The 19,417-nt window shown below is 44.7% G+C and overlaps 1 protein-coding gene across 1 annotated transcript in view; it reads left to right on the plus strand.

Annotated features, from left to right (window-relative positions):
• The first annotated feature begins 8,083 nt into the window (after nucleotides 1–8,083).
• Nucleotides 8,084–19,417, plus strand: part of slc30a6 (solute carrier family 30 member 6) — a 59,946-nt gene continuing 48,612 nt past the window's right edge. The window contains exons 1-3 of the mRNA XM_080868646.1: nucleotides 8,084–8,617; nucleotides 9,688–9,734; nucleotides 10,894–10,980. Of these exons, the coding sequence (XP_080724772.1) occupies nucleotides 8,335–8,617; nucleotides 9,688–9,734; nucleotides 10,894–10,980 (417 nt within the window). The 5' untranslated portion in view covers nucleotides 8,084–8,334. The remainder of the gene's footprint in view (nucleotides 8,618–9,687; nucleotides 9,735–10,893; nucleotides 10,981–19,417) is intronic.

The following is a 19,417-nucleotide window of genomic DNA, read 5'->3' on the forward strand; positions in this document are numbered from 1 at the left end:
GGTACCTGGATGCAGCCGCCCCACCCACAGCAACTATGTCTGTGGAGCATTAAACTGTGTGCCGACGTCTTTAGGACCCCTCTAACTGGTCGCAGCAGATGGCCCCGCCCCTCCCTCAGCCTGATTGTGCCAGAGGTTTCTTCCTGTTAAAAGTTTTTCCTTCCCACTGTCACCAATTTATATACATAAAATTGAATTGGATAGTCTTTAACCCCCCATCGGTTTCACCCCTGCCTATAATGTGGATACAAGCTGTGCATCGATGGAGCTGAAGGGCTCCAGCAACAATATCCAAGTTTGTCCCAAAAAAGAGTGAAAGAAGTTGTTTTGCTGTTACATTGAGTACAATAGTTCGTGTAGACGTGGGTGGATTTTGACACTGATCAGTGAAACATTCAAATATTAGATTTAAGCTGCATCGTGTCATTAACTCGGGCTCCCATCGAGCGTCTATGTCTTTATATTCTTCTGCAGCTCAACGATACAAGAGCCTCCTCCTACTGCTCGCGTCACTGTGACAGAAACTGTTTTTCATTAGGATTTACATTGTTATTGTTCTCTCCAGTATTATAAACAGATAAATCATCATGAAATCGTTTTGTTAAAACAATGAACCTGTGGTGACGAGCTCAGAATCAGCTGACTGATTTCTGAACAGCAGCTTTAGTGAGTTTAATGAAGTCGGCAGAGAACGCAGAGGCGTGCTGACATTGGGTGATTAAGCATAAAGTAGTGGTGCTGTGGTTAGCACTGTTGGCTCGCAGCAGGAAGGTCTTGGGTTTGAATCCAACATACACAAAGTGCTGTGGGAGGACCTGCATGGAGCTGAATGGCTGTGTGTCTCCACTGAGACAGCCGTGTGTCATGCTGAGTCGTCAGTCCTGCAAACACGTGAAGAAACAGGATGAGGAGGAGCTGCTTTATGCAACACTTTGGGCTTTTTATGGCGCTACGTTTGTCCAGTAGCTCCAGTTACCACAAGTTATCACGTAAAAGGCCACAAGCAGTTTATTCCTCCTTCATTAAAACCCTTCACCTCTCATTCTTCCTCTTTCCTGTTCCCCCGTCCTGTGCATTCGGATTGTAATAACTCAAAATAAAAATAAATAAATAAATAATTATAATAAAGGTCAAATAAAATATGACAATCAAGTAAACCAGTATAGCAAAAGCTGTACTGGCCTACTTGGGAAAATAAATCTGTTGGGTATTTTTCTTGTCCTTCAGACAATAACTGTGATTGCTGCAGAGCCGGACGGGAGATAAAAAGATAAACGTGTAGAAAATTCATTTATTCACAGAAAATGTCCTTGTACTTGTCATGAATCGCTGTGTGGCAGGCAGGAATTGGACCCAAAATGCAGGCTCTTAGACACAAGGGGTGAACTCAAAACCACAGCTTTATTTGCTGGCTGGGAAAAGCAAACCAAACTGGAGAATGACAACCTAAACTCACAGGGAGATCGACACAGGGAGATCGACACAGGGAGATCGACACAGGGAGATCGACACAGGGAGATCGACACAGGGAGATCGACACAGGGAGATCGACACAGCATGAGGGATGACGCAACACTGACTCAGAGAAACACAGGGTTTAAATACACTGGGAAGTAACGAGTGGAATGAGACACAGAAGGAGGGCACAGCTGGGAGAAATCAGGACTGACGAGACAAGCAAAGCAGGACGCATTCACATAAGACACAGACCTTCAAAGTAAAACAGGAAGTATGACACAGAGACGCAAACTTGACACAGTGGAGACAGCAACTAAGAAACACAGAGACACAAACCATAAGGCAGAGGACTCTAAGAACCGAGAGACACAGAGGGGAACTCAAACATGCAGACACAGACTACACAGAACAGAGGGGACACAGAGAAACATGAAGGGCAAGGGATCGAAACTAGAAACCATAGAACAACTCACACAAGTACAATAATACAAAAATCACAAAGAACTAAACATGCTGGGTGGGGAGACCCAGGACCCTGACAGCACTGTTGTATGGGTGGCAATGAGTGGTGGGAGTCTTTATCAACAGGGAAAACTACAGAACTTTAACATCTGTCCACTAAAGCTGTCCAGTGGGCTCACACCTGAGTCACAGTGTGACGACAAAATAGACGTCTGACGTCTGAAAAGAATGAAGAACAGCAATCGACAAACTGTATAATAATTACCATCAAATACACCCTTTATTTAAGAGTATTGAACACTGTAAACAGGTCATCATCAAAATGTTTTCAGGTCTTCAGGTGGAGTTATCCTGAGACTCACGAGGTCACCATTTACTCATAACATGTTCTAGGTCGTGTTTTATTCGTCCCTTTTCTGCTTGGTCTCCTTGCTTGTGTTTGCATGTGTGCGTTATTTGCATTATCAACACACATAAGCCCCTCGTCACTTAGCAGCTGCACATGAGGACCGACTCTCTGTGGCAGGATCGCTCTGAGCCAACTCTGACGTATGTTGTCTGTGAAGGTTCTCAGTCATCCAGGTCATCGTAGTCAAAGGAGCTTGGAAAGAAAAGCGTCTGGACTTCTTTAAGTTGCTTGAAGACGTTTCACCTCTCATCCAAGAAGCTTCTTCAGTTCTAAGGTCAAATGGTGGAGAGTCCCAGATATAAACCTAGTGGGAGTTTCCCTTTGAGATCCCTTCCCAGACGCCTTAACGCCCACTCACATCCTGGGCCATCTGATCTCAGGAATTCGCATGATAAGGTGGGGCCAGGTTTCACAATGAACTCACCCGAAACTCTGGCTGATTGGGACCCACGCCCAGTTTCCCACCTTGGCTCAGGCGATTAGAGGATCATCAGGGGGTCCTTTTGTCCCTCTGTGGGGGGAAACTCCCACTAGGTTTAAATCTGGGACTCTCCACCATTTGACCTTAGAACTGAAGAAGCTTCTTGGATGAGAGGTGAAACGTCTTCAAGCAACTTAAAGAAGTCCAGACGCTTTTCTTTCCAAGCTCCTTTGACTCTGACGTATGTTAAAAATATTATTGTTACACTGCTGCTCGTGGTCTTTGCTCACAGGCTCACAGTTTGTTGGTTGGTGAAAAGGGGGCGGAGCCTTTCAGTCTGTGGCACCAAGGCTGTGGAACAGTTTCCCACCACAACTACGTTTGTTGACTCTGTGGAATCCTTTAACAAGCAGTTAAAACGTGTTTGTTTAAACAGGCCTTCAGTTAATCAACACTTTTGAATTGTTTTGAATTTGCATTGTTTATATTGTCTGTTTTATTACTTAATGTTTTCTTTATTTTAACCTTTGTTGCCTGTCTACGAAAAGCGCTTAATAAATAAACCTGACCTTATTTTATAATATCCTAACATGCAATGTTAATGCCATCTGTATGCAGATACTGCTTTCATTCATAAATGTCAGTTTTCTAAAAAAATTACAGATGATTTTGATGTTTTTGTCTTTTAAATTTGTAAACCTTTAAAATAAAAATCAAACTTTTCCATTTTTATTGATCTCGGGTGTTTTTCCATCACCTGCGTGTTTGTGTCTTTTTCTCTGTAAATTTAGATGAAACATTTCATCTCATAAGTTCTGAGCCGGCTGGTTTTACTCGCAACCTTTTTCTCTTCGGGTCACGTAGAGCAGAAAAATCAGGAGAGAGACTGAAGATGGAACTCAGTGATGCTACGTCTTAGTTTGATTTGCACCAAAATCTAAAAGCTCAAACAATCAGCAGCATCCCTGCTGCACCGGGACACTTTAGTTCTGAAGGTTAGCAGATGTATCAGAAGCAGATCCTTTTTCAGGGCTCTGAGATGAAGCCGGACGGAGAAAAATACCTTTGGTCTAAAAACAAAAGAATCTGCCAGTCTCAATCGCTCGCTTGTTCTTCTGGTCCCTCACCCTTCCTCTTTGCTGTCCTCAGATAACTCCCCTCCCCCTCCCCTCTTCACCCGCTGTCTTACATCCTGGCTCTCCGCCCGGGGCCCCTCTCGGCCACAGCGGCGATCGGGGCCTCACGGTGTCATTTGCAAACTGTCCCAAACAAAAAACTCCATTCAGCTCCACGCAAAGGAGCAACCACAGATTCCACACACACACACACACACACACACACACACACACACACACACACATTTCCACGCCTGAATCCGTCACGCTTCCTCATCTTTCTCTTAAAGTGTTTAATTAATGAATGATTTTACACCCTGCTGACTTTTCCTGCTGGCGTTTCAAACACCTACAAAGAAGCGTCTGTTTCTGCTGGGAATGATTTCACTTCATCAGAATGATGCCAGGCCTGTTCCCGAGTTTTACTGATCGCCATAATCACGATTAGAAAGTAAATAAAAGGCAGCAGAGGTTTGAGTAAAATGGAAGAACACAGATTAGTGACAGAAAAGGTGTTGGCTGACGTTTATCAAGTATGAACATATCTCAGTTTACTATTTCTTTATATCAAAATTCTCAAAAAGTTGTAAGTTCGCATGACATGTGAGTAAAAACAGAATGCATTGATTTTATTCACAATAGAAGACAAAACAAATGAAATGTTCAAACTGACATGTTTTATTATTTCATGGCAACAAGACGTTGTTAGCTGGAGGCAGATTTTACAGGTGACTGCATCTATTCCAGCAGCACGGCTTCGTAGGAGAAAAGCCGCTGAACCGGCCCGCCATCTGGAACATCTGGAGCATCACGAGGAAAAACAGGATGAAGCTGAGCAGCTGGAATCCTCCATCAGACTATCACAGACTGATGTTAGAGAAGAGGACGCTGCTCAGTGGCAACATGGACAAAAATATTTACATCTAGCAAAACTTTTTTAAAATATTAGCCACTTTATACTATTAATATTTTTGGCATAAATTTTATGAGAAAGAGAAATGGGGCAGGGATAGCTCAGTAGGTAAAGTGGTCGCCCCATGATCGGAAGGTCGGAGGTTCGAATCCACTTAACGGCTACCCTGAGGTACCCCTGAGCAAGGTACCGTCCCTACACACTGCTCCCCGGGCGCCTGCTTAGTGGGCTGCCCACTGCTTCACTGAGTGAATGGGTCAAATGCAGAGAAAAACAAGTAATTTCCCCATGGGGATCAATAAAGTATCCATTATTATTATTATTATTATAAAACACCTACTGTCACATCGCCGCCCCCTGGTGGTGAAGGTTTTAGTTAGGTTTTGCAAAGGGTAATCAGGCAAACGGAGAAAGCTGAATCACAAATGTGCCTCGGCACGTTTGTTCAGGAGCTTCACTCACTAAATAAGCCGCACACAGCGCAGTGATCAGGCTCTATCAATCTGGTTTTTAAGTGCAAAATATCAGTATTCTGCTGAACTGCCTGTGAGACCTGAATGCACGGTGGCCCTCAGAGGCCAAACGAACTGCAAATAGAAAACTCTGCAAAAGCACATAAAACACAACAGAAATGGGAAAACAATGCAAAAGGAAAAAGAAAAAAATCTGGAAAGAAATCAGAAGTGTTTCTGGGAAAGTGATTTGATGGAAGTGTGGCGGTGGATAAGTTTTTAAATGGCCGACAGCCAAAGAGTAAACTTCTAAAAGTGTGTACTGCGTTTAATCTCACTGATTTATGTAGAGATACAAATGTTGGCAAAGTCACGTGACATTAGTGATCTCAGTGCAGCTCAGGTTCCACTTGTTTTTAAAGCCTTTATGACGCATGGCGTTCACAGACTGACATCAACCTCACAGAGCGGTTACGATGTTATAGATAAATAATGGCAGAATATCCCAAAACGGAACATGTGACACCCACACACATGCTGGGAACACTCAGCTGAATTTCACTTTTACAGTGATGCACAAACATCAGGGTCGATTACACTAAGCTGGTTCTGCTAGTGGTGTCGAGCTAAACCGACGTTTGTTTTAAGGAGAAACGAGTTTATTCACAGGAGCCAGACGCTTGGCCAGTGGGGGAACATGTAGCTCTCATCTTATTTAGTAGCCCTAATACTAACACAAACAGGAAGTACTCCTTGTGCTGTTTCTGTAGTTCTGTACACCACCTGAGCCCGTCACCTCTCTGTCTGTCCTTCACGTTCCCCTTCTCTCTTTCTCTTTCTTCTTTTTTTTTATACAGGTAAGCTTTCAGACAAATGTAGGGGTACCATATATTAAAAGAACAATATTTATCTCTTTCATAGATAATGCATCCTTATATATCAATCAATCAATCTTTATTTATAAAGCACTTTTCATACAAAAAATGTAGCACAAAGTGCTTTACATAGTTAAAAGCAGCCCACCCCACCCTCCAACTCACTCCCTGCACTCTCATTAACATAAATGATGTGAATACACACATATCTCCCCCCCACCCCCCCACCCACACACACGCACACTTAAAGAGTAAAAATTGGGCTGGGTTCACATGAGCCAAGTGAGGAAACACTATCACAGGGAGCCGTCTGCACCGAGAGCCGGTCACAGACCGCAGCCTCCAGGCCGGGCACACAGCAGGAGGGAGGCAAAGGAGGCCCCCAGCCAGGCTGAGAGGACCCCCAGAGACCCAGCAGCCACGGTCAATAACAGCCCCGGTGCAGAGAGCGCCCTCCGAGGAAACACTGGAGATATGACACAATAGGATATATACAGGGTAAAATGATAAAATAAATAAGAACGGGATACAATATAAATATAAATAGAGTAAGAAGATTAAAAAATGGATAAGAATAAAATCAATAAATATTAGGTAAAGCCTAAATTAATAATAGAATAACAGGATAGAATAAATAAGCATAAAATAAATAAACGCTAAGTAAAAGCTAAATTAAAAAGGTGGGTCTTGAGCCTGTTCTTAAAAACATGTACGTTCTCTGCGGCCCTGAGCTCCTCCGGCAGGCTGTTCCACAGACGAGGACCATACCACTGAAAAGCTGCCTCTCCGTGAGTATGTGTCCTGACTTTAGGGACAATCAAAAGGCCAGTACCAGAGGACCTCAGGGTCCGCGAGGGTTTGTATGGTAAAAGCAGATCTGAGAGATAAGAAGGCCCAAGACCATTAAGACATTTAAAAACCAATAAAAGAACTTTAAAATCGATCCTGAAACACACGGGGAGCCAGTGCAGCGATTCTAAAACCGGTGTAATGTGGGCCCGCCCTCTGGTCTTCGTCAGCACACGAGCTGCAGAGTTTTGTAAGTTGTAAAGTTGAAATATTCTTTTTAGGGAGACCAGAGAGCAGGGCATTACAGTAATCAATGCGACTGGTAATAAAAGCATGCATCAGCATCTCCGTGTTGGCCCGAGAGAGAATAGGGCGGACTCTGGCTATATTTTTTAGATGATAAAATCCAATTTTGGTCACATGTTTAATATGTGGGATAAAACCAAGCTCAGAGTCAAAAATAACACCCAGGTTTTTCACTTGTAGCAAAGGACATAGTGAAAATGCCTCTAATTTAGACAAGAGTTTCTCTCTCTGAGCCTCGGGACCAATGATTAAAACTTCAGTGTAAAGGATATTTGTCTTTGAGATGAACAAGATACAAAGTGATAGGAAATAGAAATAACTGCACCTCAAATGGTATTTGAAACAGGTTTAAATTTTCTAATTGAATTCATCTAATTTAATACAATAAATGTAATGTCTGACATATTATATGTACATTAAATTACCAAAGTGTGATAGACAATGGTCTCATGAAGTATATTAGCTTGTTGTTTTTAACTAGCTAATCTTAAAATGACTGTCTCTCCGCCTCAGATATATCACATACCAATGTGAAATCAGTCAAAATAAGATGATAAAATGTTTCCAGCGGCTAATGTCTTGGTTGCTAGGTAAACTGGGCAGCGCATCGTGGGCTAAACTGTCCCATTTCACAACCTCTCTGGGAAGGCAGTCTTCAAACTCTTTGAAGACTGGGAACCCGACCGGCACCGAAATGTATGAAGGACCACACTGAGTTTGCTGTTTACTGTTAGCTTGTCACTTCCGCATCCGGTCCGTCAAGTTACTATGTCGCCATATATATATATATATATATATATATATATATATATATATATATATATATATATATATATATATATATTTTTTTTTTTTTTTTTTTTTTTAACCAAAAATTGTTGTATTTTGTGCACTTTTGCAGCGTGTTTCTATTTGCCTGTGTTTTCTTAAGTTGCTGTCCCTACCCTCACCTCTACACTCGAGCTTTTCCTTCGTCATGCTCCATTTGTAACATGTTTGATTTGGCGCAGGATGCCCTGTCTTTCAGTTTCTCGGGACTTGGAGCAAACACTAACAGTTTTTAAATTCTAATTTTTCAATTTTTCAATTATATGTAAAAAAAAAAAAAGCCTTAGCCCAAATGGTCTTCCATAGATGATCTGTAAACGTTCAGCGCTTCCGCTGATTGGTGGAGTGGCGCATGCGCGGCGCAACCAAAAGAAAGAACAGACTGATGGGAACAGGAAGTCCAAAATGGCGATGGACGGAATGATGTCCACGTCCTCGGGTCTATCTTATCACAATGCCGGGGACTTTTACCCGAGAAAGTTCGGCCCGAAGCCGGACGTGGTGCCGTCCGGGGTGACGGAGAGGAAGGTGGGGCCGCTGGATAAACCGGACATGGTGTCGGTGGATGTCCTCAACATCAAGGATTCAGGTTTGTTATGCTAGCAGGCTAACGGCTAACAACACGTATTCAATCAGCTGCTCCGGAGTTTACCGACTAGTTACCGGCTGAAACGACACTAGCACCGTGGCTAACGGCCGGTTTGAGTCAGTTAGACCTGTCGTCTTTTTTTGGTGAGGGCTGTATCCGGATAATCAGTTCGTAGAAAGCAGTTTAACGTTTAAACGGCGTATTTGCACTCCTCCACCATTCCTGCTTCCTCTCCTTTAATGGAAAAGGGTGAAGCAGGAGTCCTCCACCGGCTCCCGTGTTGCTGCTAAATAATCAGCCTAACGTGACTCTTTTGGTCCTTCTTGGTGGATCCAGCAACAACCAGCACAGCTGTAAAAGCGACAGGCTCACACTCCAGGGTTAGGGCCATCTTTCTGCTGGAGTCAGCAGAACCTGATGGTAACTGCTCCATTTCATCTTATTGTTAAAGAAAGACTCACTAATATCTGCTCGCTACACCTGTGAAGTATGTGTGCAGGTATTTTATAGGAAACTAGTTCCTTTTAGATGGAGAAGCTGGAGGAGACAGTGGATGGAAGAATCTTTTCATGTCCTGCTGTCTCGTGGTTGATGTGAGATCAGCTGAAACATGCTCAGTGTGTTAATATCGGTTTGGACCTCTTATGAATAATCAGATAAATCTTTAAAATTGTCAACCACTTGGATCAAAAACACCCTTTTGCCGAACAATGGAAGGGATCTGATCTGTGGAAAGCCCTGGTTAGATTGCTGACCTGACTGTCTCTTTGCTACAAGATGAAGGATCAGCACCTGCAGCAGGTGGAGAACTGGTTTATATGCAGCTCTGATGAGTTAACGGAGGCTGCAAAGCAGAAAAATGTGCTCCAGCTTTAAATGTAGTTCTTCTGAGAACTAGTGATGGTGCATGGCATCGAGGACCACATCAGCTGTGACCCAGTCAATCAAAAGCTGGAAACCTGGAAAACCTGAGACGGGACAAACGTTTCTGTCCTATAAGGCTGTAATCACACTTTTAAGTCCTTCTGTAGTTGTGCTGTAACACACTGACTGATTTTTGTCGTCCACAGACGTCCCGATGCACAGGAAGAAGCACGAGCACGACACCTACGTCCTGGTGAGTTTCCTCAGGTTTCACAGTCATAGTTTCTCTCTTATGTCTCCAATGGTCCACGTGGGTTCAAACACAGTCAAACTCCGAGGAGTGGAGGGTTGGCCACAGAGAGAGAGAGAAATTCTCTCCAGTGTGACACTGGAACAAAGGATTTGTAGAAAGAAGGCAGGCAAAGCTTTAATTAAGGCTTTCATGTGTGATGCAAAACAGTCATTTGTCAGAAAAATGCAGATATTAAATATTTAAATGAACATACTCTTTGGGGTAAAGTTTCTGCAGTGTTGTTTTTCTGGGTTTCAGCTGTTTTTAAGCACACGCTTGGGTTTTACAGAGTTATTAGTCGTCATCTGACGACATCAAAAAGTTGAAAACTGTTAGACTCAATTTGGTGTCACCTCAAAACATTTCTGTCTTCTTTAAAATCCGCAGAATTTTAGCTGAAACCCTGGTCTGATCGTTCTCAGTGCCTCTAATGTGAGTGCTGCTTTGGCCAGGCAGTCATCGTGTGCTGCTGTGACACTTTCCCTGCATGAATCTGTCAGCCCGTCTCTGCACATTTCCCTGGAAAAGGTCTCCAAGCTTTGGAAAATGTAAAGGAGGGCGTCTGAACTTTGAACTGTATTTTCAGGCGTTTTGCTGCTTTCCTGCTGATAAAGAGCTCATGGCTGATTCATACTGCACCAAAGTGACCGATAAACAATTAAATGTTAGAATTAACATTTTACAGAAAGACATTTTTCCATTTTCTACAGCAAATCTGTGTCTCATGAAGAAAAGCTGAGATGTGTGATTTTTGTTTTATTAACATGTAGCAGGGATTTTAAATGTGTAATTAAACTTGTTTACACTGACAGAAGGCAAAGTTTCACTCGTCCAGCCCATGAAGATCAGAGTGGGCTTCGTGGATCTGACCCAGGATGGAAAACTGAGCCGACTTCACTGTGATTTATTTTCCTTCAGTGTTACAAACTTAGAATAAAGTTGTTCTTGAGGTTATCGGGAAGCTGAAATAAATGTGCTACAACACGCAACCACATGGTGGCGGTGTAGGTCAATGTTTGCCTGCCGCTCTTCTGGACCTGATCGTAGTTTAATTTCACTGACAGCCGAGGGCTTTTATTTTGCTTCTCATGGCTCTTCCTCGTGTGCTTTGAATTTTCAGGGGACTATTCACCCGTTCAGGAAGACGCACAGATCCATCTTTGGGAAGCTTCTGCAGGAGTTCAGGCTGGTGTCCTCAGACAGACGAGTAAGTGATGAAACATGTCGTGTCCTCTCCGGGCTTTGGTTGTTCGGCCTCCTCTCGTTTTCACTGAGCGGCGATCATCTGAAGGATCCTCACGTTATAATCCCGATAAGCTGGTTAGACGCTGTGTGTCATACGCCGAGCCCAGCCCAAACACCTCCTGTAATCTTGTTTTCCTGAAAGGTCACCGTGTTCCAGCAGGGATGAAACCCTCAGAGGAAAACACTGTCATTCGTGAGCTGATTTCACGTTCTTTAGCTCGTTAAAGGTCCTCAGAGCGCCGGCAGAGCCTCCGCTCATCTGCTTCCTGCTGTCATCTGTTTTGCTGCTGCTTTTTGGTTAAAGTTTAGAATATTCCCTCTGATTGGAAGATTAAACCGAGCAGAATTTAGGATTTTAGTAGCAAACCTTTCCCTTAAACTTTGATGAGTCAACCTGTGACTCTGTGCAGTTTCAAAATCACCAAAATCTGTTCAGAAACCAGCTTTTATTATTTGTTCCACACTAGATGAGCCGTGGCAGGTACAAACAGCCCTGTGGTGAGCTCTGCATGATTAACAGCTCAGAATAATTTTTCTTATACGGCACCCTCAGTTCATCCAGTGTGAAACAAGCTGCTTTAGCTCCTCCTTCCTCCAAAGACTTTCTTCTGATTGGCTGCTTTTGGAAAAATAAGGTTTGAAAAGCAGGTGGGTGGGGCTTCTGCACATGAGTCTCTCTCTCTGACATCATAAAGACCTGTAGATTAAAAAAAAAAGACTGAAAGTTGTTTTATATGAACATGCAGCGCTGGGTGTTTTAACTGCAATGGTAAAAACTCACTGGGAATACCACACACACCTTATCGCAGATCAGGCTTACTTTGAGTGTAAGGTTTCATTTCTATGAACATATGAACACACAGAAGCGAGATTTTTGGCAGTGAAACCTTTGAGTTTGTGTTTGTGCTCCGTCTGAGTGATATTTACTTCAGCTGTGGCTGATGTAGGTGAACAGTCTGTGTGAAAAAGAGGGAGATCCATGTGGACTTCCCAAAGTCTGCATGTATGTGCTGAATTGAGTGAAGAGGTCATCAGATTAAAGGATGTGTGGATATATTATGTGTTTTTAATTTAAAGTCTCCTGTGTCACTCCTACTCGCCCTCGAATGACCAAATCACAGGCTGTAAAAGCAAATGGCACGCACTCACCAGGATCACCCACACCAGGAGGCGGCTAGTCTCTGTGGGTGATCGTCGTCAGCCTGTCACTTCATTTGGTCGATGTCCACGCTCGGTCTGGATTCAGATAATCCTTTAACATCAAACTCCAGGCCTTTAAAACAACCCTCCATCAACCCCGTGAGGTTTCCACCACCTCTGACTTATTAGCGGCGTTTCCAGCAGAGATCGCTGCTCGGTGACCAAATCTGGGCACATTTAACTCTGAAGTTTCCTTTCAGTTCTGCTTGAAACGGGAGGTGCTGTGGAGCTAAAAGAATAAAAGATGAAGTGAATAAACAGTCATTAGAACTCGTGCGGTTTAAAAGCCAGAGAATAAAAAGGGAAAGAAAGACTGAGCAGAAATGGGAACACGCTTTTATCACGCTCAGGTTTGGGTTTCTTTCTCTGGGTCTACCCCGAGGTTTCCTCCCAGCTGGATGTCCTCAGAAAACCTCCAAAGGGAGGCGCTCTGGATGCATCCAAAGCAGACGCCTGAGCAGCCTCAGCTGGCTCGCTTTCAACACGAAGGAGCAACGGATCTATTTTTAACTCCTCCGCTTATCTCTAAGGCCAGGCTGGGCTCGTAGGTGAGCATTTAGCGTCCGGGTCTGTATCATCATCACGACCTGAAAACTTGGATCCACGGAAAAGGTGAGGACTTGGCCCCGGTATTATTTTAACACACACATCAGATCAGTGCTCGGGGTCAACCGATTCCCAAAGCTGCAGTATCGGAGGAGAACGGGAAAAAGTTGGATCAGTCCATCACAAAATGTGAAAACATCTCCAGCTGTAACAAGCAGAATAATCCCAGTGTATAAAACAAACAAACAAACAAAAAACAAAACGGTGACATGGAATAAATATACTGAGTGTCCTTTGGTTAACTCTCCTTCCTCACTTAACTCTCACTGAAACCCAGCTGTCCTCGCTCAGAGCTCAGATCGTCTGAAAGTTCCTAAATCTGAGCAGCTTGAATTAAATGCTGGTAGGAGCTGTGTAGTGCAAATGTTAGTGCTTCAGACATCGCACACGAGGCTTGTGTTCATGCCTGGTTTTCCTGCTTCTGGCTCCTGCTGCAGCCTCCGGTTCAGCCGCCTGCTGTAGGCGTCTCGTCAGCATCTCTCGCCCTTCCTGCAACACGACTTTAAATCCCAGGGAGGGTTCTTCTTCTGCGATTTCCCCCTGTACACATAAATTAAATATTCAACAACAACATAAAAACAAGGAGCAGAAGCAGAGTTTGTACTGATTCCTGCTTATAAATAAAAATACAATTACAGTGCATTAAAAAATAAGGTAGAGCCAAAACAAAACAGGCACAGATGTGGAGCTAAAAATGTTTCAGAACAGGACAAAAAAAAGCAAAAACACTGAAGGCATGGTAATGAATGTGAAAGGATTAAATGTGTGTGTGTGTGTGTGTGTGTGTGTTATTGTGCTATAATCCACTTTGGTGATGCACTAGCAGGGGGTCCAGCCTCCCCGTAGAGCCCGGGATTGGATTACGCAGTGTCGTACACGGCTTAGCGACCAAACGCGATTCAAAGCAGCAAAAGTTGAGACGTGCTTCCTCAGCGCCTCGCCTCCAGTCTCCGCTTACATCTCCTGTTTGTGCAATAAAGCTCGTCAACATCTGATTTGAGGTTTTATCAGCACGATGCAGATATTTTTACTGATCGCTGAAATCTGCAGGTTTCATGCCATAAATGCTGACATTAGGTCTGTGAAACGAAGTCGGCGTCAGACTCTCGCTGCCTAAATGTGCCTCAAAATGAACACGCGTCCTGCGCCAGCTGGGGGATGGCCTTTGTTTCCTAATGTCAGCCAAGCGGTCACATAAAGGTGGTTACCAACTGGAAAAGTCAGCACGGGCTCTCCCAGTCTGACTACGAGTTCGTGTGAAAGAGGCACAAACGGCGAGCTGTGTGTGATGATGGAAAAAGAGTAGTATGTAGACCAGGGGTGGACCTCTCCAGGCCTGAAGGGCCAGTGTCCTGCAGGTTTTAGATCTCACCCTGGGTCAACACACCTATATCAAATGATTAGTTCATTACCAGGCCTCTGGAGAACTTCAAGACATGTTGAGGAGGTCATTTAGCCATTTGAATCAGCTGTGTTGGATCAAGGACACAACTGCGAGTGGCTGCTTTGATGTCTTTTCGGTTGGTGGTGCACCTCTTGGTTGAAGACGCGAGTGTACGATCGTGTCACCTTTGACCAGCGTGTTAATGACACATCCATTCAGAAGCTCACAGATTCAGATTTTTATAGACCGACATGCTGCAGATGTTCAAAAAGATGAAACATTCTGTTAAAAATAAAAACACTTTTTAATGGCTTTGCTTCTAGTTTCGAATCTTCCTTTCATATGTGTGGTGGATCGTCTGAGTGGCGACACCTGTTGCTCAGGAGAATACTGCAGCAGCTACCTGCGGCTTCACGGTCTACAGAAACGGATGTGACTGTGTGATTATGTTACTGTCAGACTTCCAGCTGTATGTTCTGCTCGCAGCCATTTCTTTTAGTTCCTGACATCAGACAAACTGAGCGTTAAAAACGGCCCCATTCAGCGATCAGTGCGGCTCTCCTCCCAGCTGTTACGTTAAAACAAAGATTTACAAGGAGCAGAACTTAAAGGAGTGCTGCCTGAAGGATTTCTAAAACGATGGAGGAAAATCAGCAGCACTGAAGTCAGGCTAGTTCAAATGTAATGGCAGTTGGCCAGAGAGATGGTGCAGTCCTGATCAAAAGTTTAAAACCACTTTAAAAATGACAACAACAACAACAAAAAAAATTATATTTTGCATTTTTGGATCTCAACAAGGTTCCAAGTAGAGCTTCAACATGCAACAAGAAGAAATGTGAGTGAGACAGAAACTTTTTTCGAGCAATTTATTGAAAACAACACTTAAATCGAAACAGGTGATCAAAGGTTTAGGACCACGTGTCTTTAAATCGGTGCAAAAATGTGGATTCATTGTCATGTTCTGTCAGGTAGTCCTGATGGCAAAGGTAAACAAACCCTGAACGTGGTCGTGTTGCATAAACAGGGACGCAGTGAGACGGTCATTTGGAATTTCTTAAAGGATCCTGAGGGTTATGGAACAAAAGAATCAAGTGGAAGACCCCAAAAAATGTCACCAGCACTGAGCCGGAGGATCTGATTGGCTGTCTTTTGAGACACCGGACGATCCTCGACCCAAACTAAGGCCGTTACTGGTGCCGACTGCAGCCCCATAACCGTCGGACGGCATCTGAGACTGAAGGGCTTCAAAACCAAAAAAAAATTCTTCAGAACTTCGTCAAGACAAACGACATCACGTGGCAGGAAGAAAACACTGAAAACGAACCAAAAGTCAGCTGAGGGGGGTTGGGCCAATCCCAGCTGACACAGGGCGGGACAGGGGCGGGTACACCTGGACAGGTCGCTGGTCCATCACAGGTCTAACAAAGAGAGATGGACAACCAGTCACATTCATACCTACAGACAATTTAGAATCACAAGTTTAGCTGAACGTGCATGTGTTCAGACCGAATTCAAACCCTGGACTGTCTGTTGCACCGGCGCTAACCACTGGACCACTGTGCCACACAGACCTGCTGGAGAGACTGAGAATGACACTGATGAGATCCTCCTCCAACACAGGAGGAGACTTTAGACCTGGGAAGAAGAAGTGGAAGCTTCTTGCAGTTCTCCCTCAGCACAGGGTTGGGGAGCTGCATTGACGTTTTGAAAGCAAAACGTCCCGACGAAGCTGAACGGGGACATCGGGAAGGACACGACTGCAGGGCGGCAGGGAGAGGCTGGCAGGCTTCAAACGAGCGGGAAAACGCGTCTGCAGCCGCCGCCGCTTCATTATGTAAGTGGGTTTATTTTGAGAGGAGAACACTGCCACCCTGGAGACAGCGAGGCCTGTCGGTGCGGTCTGAGCGCCACACCGAGGTCATCGGAGGTCACTCCTTGTGTTTTAATTGCCACCTAAAGCGAGCCTCGGTGGGTTTCGCCACACACAAAAAAATATCCCACAATCCCGCTCTGCACAAAGTCTCGAGACTGGTGTGAGTCACACCTCTGCTCGCCATGATGACACACATGTGCCTGGCGCTGCGTGGTGATGCCGTGATGCGCCTGGCATCAGCAGCGACTCGGGATTTTAATACAGTACCTGGTGACTGACCCTCTGTCACTCCAGTGTCACATGTAGCCTCAATATGCTGGCACGCCGTCACGCTGCCGCCGGACGGCCGGGCGAGGCCGCTGACAGACAAACGGGGGCAGCAGAGCGTCGCAATGTGGCCGCTGTGCGCGCTCCCCTGGGCGCTCTGCATACGTGGAGGGAAGCGAAGGTGGGGGGGTGTTTTGGCTCGAGTGCTGTCTCTGTGTTTGCACACACTCTCTGTCTCTCTCTCACACACACACACACACACACTCTGAAGGTCTCCCATGCCTGTCGCTGGCTAGTGCTGTCACCAGACGCCCCAACGCTGTCATAACACAGCACACCACAGTAATTGTAGATTTCACAGCACTCGGCGCTCCCCACCACGGCATATGACTCCAACACGAAGTGACAGGCCAGGACACAAACACACAGTCGCTCGCCCGCCTCGCTCCATTTCTCGTTTCTCTCCCCTCTGACACACACAGGCGTGCACGCACACACACAGGCGTGCACGCACACACACAGGCGTGCACGCACACACACGTGCACACGCAGCCTGGACTCAAGGTTTTTTCTCTTCATTGAAAATTCTGCTGATTGCACATCCAGGCTGAGGGAACGGGCTGTACTCACAGTAAAAACACTCAACGTTTACCTGCGGACTCTGTTGGAGTTGTGTCACCTTTGTGTGTTTGCCCATAAAACCCACAGAGATTTAAATGCGCCTTATGTGCTTTTTAAAAAAAATGCGTTTTATTAAGGTTAAGATTGAGATCTTTTACTTGTCATTGTAGGAAGACGCAGTTAAATTTCTTTTGTTGACTGTTAACTAAAGGATGTAAAACAAATTGTAATAACAAAGCTTTATGCAGACAACAGGAATGCGTCTCTTGCCTCTTCTTATTTGTGCGAGCTTCACCCTCACGTGCCGTCGAGTTCTCTTATAATAATGATGGATTGCATTTATATAGCGCTTTTCGAGACCCTCAAAGCGCTTCACAATTCCACTATTCATTCATTCTCACATTCACACACTGGTGGAGGCAGCTACAGTTGTAGCCACAGCTGCCCTGGGGCAGACTGACAGAAGCGAGGCTGCCATATCGCACCAGCGGCCCCTCTGGCCATCACCAGTAGGGTGAAGTGTCTTGCACAACGACCGACACAACGACCGAGGCCGTCCGAGCCGGGGCTCGAACCGGCGACCTTCCGATTACAAGACGAACACCCAACTCTTGAGCCACGATCGCCCCATGATCAGCTTAGATCAGCTAACCAGGCTTTTGTTTTTGTACAGCACTTTGGTCAGCTGTTCTGTTGTTAAAAGTGAAATCTTCTCGATTCAGTTTTATTTATACAGCGCCAAATCACAACAGTCGCCTCAAGGTGCTTTATACTGTAAGCTAGACCATACAGAGAAAATGTATATGACCCCTATGTGCAAGCATTTTGGCGACTGTGGGAAGGAAAAACTCCCTTTTAACAGGAAGAATCCTCCAGCAGAACCAGGCTCAGGGAGGGGCGGGGCCATCTGCTGTGATTGGTTGGGGTAAGAGAAGGAAGACATTGGTTTAATAGCAGGATTTTCTTTGAGTCAAGTTGGATGTTCCCTTAAAAAATCACAAAGGTTTCCTGTTGGGAATAACATCCAGTAATCACTAATGTCGCCTCGTTACTGGTTACCAACACAAACCACACATGAGGACAGAAGCTAACACTGGTGTAGCTTTCTCAGGTAAAGTTGAGCCACCATGACATATGGAGTTCCACAAGGGCCTGCTTTAGGGCCTATTTTATGTCTTTATAAATGCTGCGTATGGGTCTGCTGGTGCGTATCATTAAGTGCTAAGAAGCACAGCACTGTGTAAAAGTCTTGAGCCAGGCCTTCTTTATGTGTTGCTGCAGTAATAGATGCAGTAATTTATTGAAACATGCAAACATACATGGAAATACTGACAGCCGCCCTTTCACGAGACATTTCTGAGGAGGCTTCAGTCAACAGTAGACGATCAGCTGAAGGTCCAGGTCATCTCTGATCTGTTGTAAATAAAAAGGAGAAGAAGAAATTCTTCTTTTGTGCTCCATATGCCAAGTTTTCAGCAAATTCTTTTCACCTTGTTGGTGCAAAAATACTATTTTATGTCAGATTTTGGCATTTTTCATAGATTCTACTAAAGAAATGGAAACACCTGCTGGTAACAGGTGCTCAGTTGTGTGTAGACATAACACTGATTCATGCTTTGAGTTTGAAGCTATTTCTGCTTGAATGAGTCGTAGGTGGTTTAACAAACATGAAACTGCGGTGAAAATGATCAAGTACATGGACTGCACTGAAAATGAGTGAAAAAGCCGCCAATGTCCAGAGAACAACTTAAAAATACCTTCAGATAATCTGGAGAACTATTTCTCAAGACCTGTTTAAGAATTACAAGACAGCCTGGCTCCTCGAGGCAAAATCTAAAGAAATGAGGCGTGGCTCAGCGCTGTATACGCTTGGTGTTCTGCTTCGTTTATTTCTCTGTTTGGAATAAGAGGCTCGGCCCTGCAGATGTTCCTGACGGGCAGAGCTGCTCTTTGTCATCACCGAGCCCGTTTCCTGCTCTCGTGCTCTGAATGTGACCTTCCTCTGGGCTCGTGTTTCTGATTCAGACCTCAGCGAGCCTCGTTCACTCAGAGCGTTTACTTAAATCTCACCGAGCTCAGAGCGGCGGGACTGCAGGTGGGAAACTCACCCTCTCCGTCCGAGAGCCAAAACCAGCAGCTCCCAATCCGATTGGAGCTCTGATTGCCTGTTAGAGGAGAGCTGTCTGTGGTGAGTGGTTGAGACGTGATTAAGCCTCAAAAAATGTATTAAAAAAAACCTCTTGTGTCACTCTGAGTTTTGTTTGGTTTACTGAGTGTCAGCTGATCAAAGCCTGACTCTGATCAGCTGACGTTGCTCCTTGCTCGCCGGATGTAAAGATGTCTGAGGAGCGCTGGTGTTCCTGCTCGCTTATGAACCTTTTTGTTATTATTGCATGTTCGAAAAAGATTTGCCTCACGTGTGCAAATAAACTTAAAATAATTGTATCT

Source organism: Rhamphochromis sp. 'chilingali' (assembly GCF_963969265.1).
Source record: "Rhamphochromis sp. 'chilingali' genome assembly, chromosome: 20".
NCBI lineage: Eukaryota > Metazoa > Chordata > Actinopteri > Cichliformes > Cichlidae > Rhamphochromis > Rhamphochromis sp. 'chilingali'.